At 53.3% G+C, this 7,205-nt stretch overlaps 1 protein-coding gene across 1 annotated transcript; it reads right to left on the reverse strand.

The window, feature by feature from the left end:
- Positions 1 to 294: 294 nt before the first annotated feature.
- PDIA3 (protein disulfide isomerase family A, member 3) lies at positions 295 to 6,633 on the reverse strand (the record flags this gene model as incomplete). Its single annotated transcript, XM_008947839.1, is given in 12 exon segments — positions 295 to 693; positions 928 to 985; positions 1,418 to 1,497; positions 2,164 to 2,292; positions 2,739 to 2,847; positions 3,389 to 3,571; positions 4,033 to 4,158; positions 4,622 to 4,738; positions 5,191 to 5,267; positions 5,269 to 5,321; positions 5,929 to 6,036; positions 6,461 to 6,633. Coding segments are annotated over 12 exon segments (1,333 nt in total), but the record flags the coding sequence as incomplete, so codon positions are not given.
- Positions 6,634 to 7,205: the final 572 nt, after the last annotated feature.

The following is a 7,205-nucleotide window of genomic DNA, read 5'->3' on the forward strand; positions in this document are numbered from 1 at the left end:
CAGCCAGTGCCACGAGCCTCAGGGCTCGCCAAGGCAGCGCGAGCACTGGGCAGTCCTTACGCCCAAACACCTGCGTACAGGTAAAGCCTGAGGCTCAGCACTTTGGGACAGCTGTGGCTGCTGTGCCCTAGAAGGACTGCTGTTAGCCAAGGAGGAAGAACAGGCTGAATGGTCAGCGTTTAGAAACAGAGTTCTAAAGGCCCACCCAAGGCAGGAGACTCCGCAGGAAGCCGCTGCCTAGAAAGCGCAGGATCTTGGTGTTCAGCCTGACAGGTCTCCGCAGGACAGGGACACTTGGTCTTATTGGGGTCATTTTATTGTTTCACTTCTCCAAATGTACAAAAAAAATTAGAAAATAACCCTATCCCCCCCCCTCCCAAACCACAAAACAAACCAGCCTGGGGAGCCCCACAACAGTGCAGCTAAGAGACGGCAGGAAATTAAACAGAGCTAGATACAGCAGCTGGGTCCCCACAGCCCACGTGGCCACTGGCTCTCCACAACCCAGAACGGGCCCCAGTATGCCCAGTGCTTCCCCAATTCACGCAGAGCTCATCCTGACAAGATGACACTTTACAAATCCTCCTTCACCTTCTTCTTGGATTTCTTGGTTTTATCTTCCTCCTGCAGCACAGGAGTGTTGGTGGCCTCCCGCTTCAAGTAGCTGATGAAATCGCTCACTTCTCTGCCACCCTGCAGGACGCACAAGAGTGAGGCAGTGCCTGTACACCCCGAGGCCCCCCCCTCACCCAGAGCAGCTTTAAGGGGAGTTCTCCCCATGGGTCTGCAGCACGTGGCCGAACAGTCCCACAGGTACCCCCAGCTGAGCTCCAGGGCAACGGGACAGCATCCCCTGCGACTCCAGAGAGGCTTGGCATGGACACCCAGGTGCTACTTCACTTCTTTACAAAGCAGCAAAACACTCACCTCATACTTCTTTGGACTCTGTTTCTTGCCAGCTGGCGCAAAATAGATGGTGGGGAAGCTGGGGAAGAGAGAAGAGATGTCTGAGCTCTCACCGAGGGTACTCACACCCAGCGTCCCCCTGCTCAACTCAACATGATTGTGCCTTTGGCAGCTCATCAGCCAGCAGGCATGGTCTGCACGGGGGCTCTGCTACACTGTTCTCAGAAAAGCGAGCCCAGCATGGGCTCACGCTGCCAAGAACAGATCACAGCAGATCCAAAACCAGCAAGATAGCCCTTCAGACGTAGCCAGTACATCAGAATCCCCAAGAAGCGAGGCATAAGAATGTCCTCTGTTCTTACACTTGATTTCTTCACACTAAGCAAATCCCCAGCAACCACCAATCACCCCCAACCATCCTCCCTATGAGACCCTTTCTGTTGTGGTTGCTGGTCAGACAGAAGCCTGAACTCACCCACAGACACGGTGCAGTAACAACAGTAAGACCTACCCTCTGACTTCATATGGAGAAGGCACATCATTGGCTGTAGCATCCATTTTGGCAATGACAATATTGGGATCTTTACTGAGCTGTTGGCAGAAAAAGCTCATTAGTAACCAACCCACAGCAGTTAACACCAGGAACTCACTGACAAACACCACCTGAGGCAGCGACGTCAGAGGACAGTGCACACAGTAGGCTAAATGGTGAGCAAATGTCTTCTGAGCAGTCTGCTGCTGCCTGGCCTGGGGCAGATGGAGCACAGCCCCTCCTTGGCCGCCTGCACCACGCATCGCCCAGTGGCACCTGCAGAACTGACTCCTGGAGAACACTGGCCCCAGAGCCACCTCCCACCTCAGAGCGAATGCCCGCAAGGAGGGTGCCCGGCAGCCACAGAGCCACAGCTCTGGGAGGACACTCACCTGCTCCCTGCGCTGCCCTGCACCAGATGGGGCACAACCACCATGCAGAGGGAAAAGAACCAAAAAGGAACCGTGGCAGTTGAAGCCGGCCATCGAATCAGAGAACATTTACGTGCCACAGCCAAGGGTGCAGCCTAAACCCACCAGCACGGCTGCTGCCATGCTCCAGATCCTGTTAACGTGTACTCGCAGGAGATGCCAAACCCCATAGAGCTCAGAAGGCAGAAGGCACAGTTATGCCCCATTATCATAAAGGCTGGACAGACAGAACCTGCAGGATTGCTTAGTGCTGAAAAATTCGAGTTTGTATTTGCAACAGGGTCCCAGACCTACCTTCTCCCCCAGTTCTTTGTATTTGGGCTCCAGATTCTTGCAGTGGCCACACCAGGGTGCGTAAAACTCTATCAGGACATCTTTGTCTTCTGCATTAACAATTTCATCAAAGTTCTCAGCAACCACCACCTGGTAACATTGGACCGTACAGGTTATTTTTTTCTCACACTCTGCCCTGGCCTCTACTGGGAGGGGTGAAAGGTTCCAGCTATGTTACCTCCACCCCCACAACCTCCAGATGAACACGTAACGCTTAGAACAAGTGCAGTGATGACCACCATGAAGCCCACGAGCCAAGAGAGGAGGTTCACACAACCCCTATACTCTGGGACAACCCCATACTGGCAGAGCACGTCACTAGCATGCTCAGACAGTAGCTACTATCCCAGGAGAACAAAATGGAATCAAACCATTAGGCTGCACTTCTCCCCCAGCTCAGAAAGCTGCCATGTGACAGGGGAGTGGATTCTTCCTCCATCTCTGCCAGAAGCTCCTCACGATGCCACCACACGGCACTGGCACTGCGGGACACGGGTGTGAGTGTGGGGGCTGCTGCTGCACAGCACTGCACTCACCTTCACAGGGCCATCGTTGCTTTCAGGGACAGGCTCCGATTTCAGATACTTCTTCAAGTTGCCATCAAAATAATCTTGCAGGAATCTCTCCAGAGCCTTTCCGTCACGTCTGAAAGCGAAGAGACATTTTACAGCCATTATCACACAAACAGGATGAGAGAGGAAAAATTTCAAGGCTGATTGAAGCTCCTTCCACCCACAGAACAGATGCCACCTGCATCTGAGAGCAGCAGCCTGGGGCTGGCTTAGAGGACCCCAGCACAAGGGCGCAATGCCCTTTAGACATTGGACAGGAGGCTGGATGCACAGCCCATCTGAAGTTTTAGGCCTTCCAGCACCCTAAAGTTTATTTTCTCAAGAAAGGTAAAACCATTTCCTCTGACCTTTAATGCACTGTGGCTCTTAACCAGACGTTTAAATGTCTCGAGTTAAAACTTTCTAAATTGTCTGTGCAACAGGAGGGGCTGAAAGCTCCCTAAGGGCAGGGAAACCCCTGAAAAGGAGCCACGCTGACCCAGCAATCACTTCTTCCAGCTGGAACTTCCACCTTTCCTGTTTCTCCACAACTAGGGAAGTACCACCTGGGGTCACAGACATCCAGACCAGAGTCCCTCAAGTGAGAGTCAACTCTGCCAAACTCAAAAACTTACGAGAATTCTTCCTGCATGACATATTTGTCTCCTTTAGCAGTTCTGATTGCAACAACGGGAGCCTCGCCCACGCTGCTGTCCAGACCAAACTCCGAAAGCTCATGGCCAAAGGTCTTCCGACTAGCGACAGCAAAGGACAGCTTGTGGCCAGCATCTAGGAACTTCTTTGCAATCATCATAACTCTGAGGGGGGAAAGAACAAAAAAGAAAAACAAAACACAAAGAATTATTCCTTGGAATGTTTTCTTCCACGTGACGTTCACAGCCTTCAAGCAGAAGCGCACGCTGGGGGAATCCAGCGGCATGGTGTGTCCTGCAGTGGCCAGGCCTACAGCAGAGGGGTGAAGCAGCAAGCTGGTGTCTGCAGTGTGGTGTGCCTGCCTCCTCCACCCGCCAGCAGGGCCACCAGGATCTCAGGTGCTGGCAATCCCACGCGGCACCAGCACGGAACTTGTGTTTAAGGTCTAAGGACTAGGGGACCAGAAGCAAGTGAGATCTCAAAGGATGCATGCTGCAGGTTTTGGCTCTGCAGGCAGCAGCCACCCTGAGAGTTAGTTAGAAACTCAGCTGGAAGCTTGCTGAGAAGACCCCCGATGTGAGGGACGGGGGCTGTGGGGCAGAAGCTGGGCAGGCCCCTCCCCTACCTGTTGCGCCAGTAGTTGGACCCTTTTGCGTTCTTCTCGTAGTCCACGTCGTAGTAGGCCACCAGCAAGTCCTTCCCCTGGATCAGGTCTTTGTTGTCTTCAGTCATGTGTGGGCAGATGCCAAAGCTGTGAACGAGACAGATGTCAGCAGCTGCAGTTTCACCACCTGCCACCTCCCAGGAGCGGGTTCCACGGGGGACACTCCTGTTTCCCACCCAAGGCTCTTACACACCAGGAATCAGTGAGACATGAAGAAGAAATACTTTGCCCACTCATGCACCACGTTATTCTAAGTCAAATCTCCACCTCTAGCTGCATCGTCAGTGGCCTAGATAAGGCCCAAACTGGTGCATTTCTCAGGAGTTTGACAGTTCTTGAACAAAAGTGTGGTTGTCAGAACATGGAGAGTAAACCCTGGAAGCCATGCCAGGATTCCCAGGAAGGTGGTGTTCCCCACAGGACACAGCATGGGGAGGACAGCTCTGCTGGACACTACCCAGCAGCAGTGCCAGCTAGAGCAAACCAGTTCTGATGGGGCCAAGTCCAACCGGGGCCAGTCCATCACATTCTCTGGTAAGGAATCACTCACATGTTCTCCTGGATGAATTTCTTGATCTTTCCACTGGTGATTTTGTCTTCTGTGTACTTGATGGAGCTGTCCTCAAACTTGTTTGTCAGGCGTGGAGGACGGAATAAGACGATACCCCTGAGGGGAAGCAGGGACTTTGGGTCAGTTTAAAGTACCCCTGGGTGTCCAAGGACGGCAGCCAGTCCCCTCCAGAGGCTGCACAAATTCACTGCTCATGGCTTCAGCACCACTCTCCAGTTTCTTGGTGGTACTCTGGCACTACATCTACCTGCCAGACCCTTCTCTGTTTTCAGGCAGCCCACAATGAGAAATGAAAACCCACAACAAGCAACGGGGAAGGAAAAGCCTCTGCTGAGATACTCCCCACCCAGAGGCAGACACTAACCCTCCAGAGCCTGCCACCACTCGTGCCTTTCTATCTCAACTCCAAAGAGGTAAGAGATGCACCACTGGGAGCTGGGGCAGAAAGGAGACGTTAAGCTATGTTCAGAAAGTGAATCCAACTGGAATCCATTCATTTGTTCCAGATCTGTCTCAAGAACAAGGTACCCCTGTGTTAAATGACTTACTCTCCATCCTGGTCGTGCTCCTGCAGCAGCTGCTGGTGGCTGGTGTGTGCGAAGCGGTAGTTATCCCTGAGGCTGCTGGGCAGCCTTCAGGAACTCTGAGTAAGCCTCACCAGACACATCTCCAAAGAAGCCTGCAGCAGAAAGACAGATAGTGACCCCACACCGACCCTGTGGCAGCAGCTGCCAAGCCCTCTGGTTCTCTCTACAAGGCACTGAGAGACCAGGTCCTCCAGTGCACACTCAGGTCTTCATCTCCGACAGCCTCTCTCCTGTTTTATTGGAGCCCTTCTAAACCTCCTCCCTGCCATCAGCAGAAGTCACTCAAGAGTCTGCCCAGCTCAGTCATGCAGCCAAGAGGCAGTTGTCCTCAAGAGCCTGAGGCCAGGCATGGGCCCCAGAGCTCTGGTCAATGATCAACAAATCACAGGGTGGAATCAAAAAGAAAGAGAAAATGCCACTGAATCCAACCTCCTCCTCAAAGCAGGACCCACTTCAAGGTCAGGTCAGGTCATTCAGAGCTTCATCCAGTTGAGTTTTGGAAATCTGACTGTTTTGAAATCCCTCTGGGCACATGTCCCAGTGCTTTATCATACTTTTTTTTTTTTTTTGCTTGGGTTCAGCTAGAATTTCTCCCACTACAACTTGTGCTGCTGCCTCTTACCCTCTCACAGCACATTCCCCCAGACACCTCCCAGAGCCAAGGGTCTGCTCTTCAAATCCTGCACCAAGTCTACTCACCCACTACAGAAGCATCTTTATCACCAATGAATTTCTCAAACTCAGCCACAGAATTGAGAGCCACTGAAGCAGGTCCTGCCTGTTTCTTGAGATGACTGACAATTCCATCTTAAAAGAAAAGTTAAATGGTTAAAGGGATTAACAGAAAAATTCTACCAGACATTCATCAACCTTCCCAAAGCAGAAGCTCTTTCTGCAGGATCCATACACCTCTCCCATACAAGAAAGGGGATATGACTTGAAGGAGTCCTGTCACCAGCTTCATTCTCCAGCACTTTCAAGATACTGCCCATCAAGGTACTAAGAGTTAAAGATAACACAGAAACCTTCACCTCTAAAATACTTTTAAAGTATAATCAGCACCCAAGGGCTCTGCCAGCACAAAGAGCTCTGCAAAGGGCAAGGGCAGCACGTGTAGGTGGGAGTGCTCTCCCTACGCCTCGCCACACGTAACAGCACCAGAACAAGCCCATGACACAGGGCTCTGCTCCCAGCACGGCTTCGGCAGCCAGGCACCGGCCGGGGGCCCCACCTGCTGTCCTGGGCCCGTCGTAGGTGCCTGCCTCCTCCCCGTCCCGGAAGATCTTCAGGGTGGGGTAGCCGCTCACGCCGTACTTGTTGCAGGTGTTGGAGTTGGCCGTGCAGTCCACCTGCAGGAGAAGCTGCTCAGTGGCCTCGCCAGCCCCAGCACTTGGGAGAGCTGCTCTGCCACCGCGCCCAGGAGCACACAGGGGTGAACTCCAGGGGGCCCCACAGCTCCCGGGCACCTCTGAGTGAGGTTGGTGTCCTTCCACGTCAGGGGTGAGCATCCACAAACCAAAAGCTGAAGAGTCAAGACCAGGGAAGAGGGCGGGATGGGTGCGATGGAAAGACCGAGTGGTCGTGAGCTTGGCCAGACTACGCCCCAAAGCCCACTAGAAAGGGCAGACTCTTGAAATCAAGGACAGGCTTAAAAGAAATCAGCTGTTCTCAGCACATCGTCATGCTGAACTCTCCCGCAACGCCCGAGGGAAGAGGCTGAGCTCAGCTGGCAAGGAGGCTGTGGCGTGGAGCCCGTGTCACCTCCCAGAGAAGAGGAAGACCTTGATTTGAGAAAGGCAGACACGTTTCCGGTAAGAAAGCTTTCTTCTGAAAGGAAAGCTGCTGGACAACCCTTCCTAAGCCAAGGGCCAACGCTGCGGAGCACAGCACGACAGCAGCCCCCGGGCTGCACGGCTCCACGGAGGCGGCTCCCCGCGGCTCGGCGAGCCCCCTGTGCACACGCACGCCCCTTTTAC

This window comes from Merops nubicus, unplaced genomic scaffold, assembly GCF_000691845.1.
Source record: "Merops nubicus isolate BGI_N331 unplaced genomic scaffold, ASM69184v1 scaffold28509, whole genome shotgun sequence".
Classification (NCBI taxonomy): domain Eukaryota; kingdom Metazoa; phylum Chordata; class Aves; order Coraciiformes; family Meropidae; genus Merops; species Merops nubicus.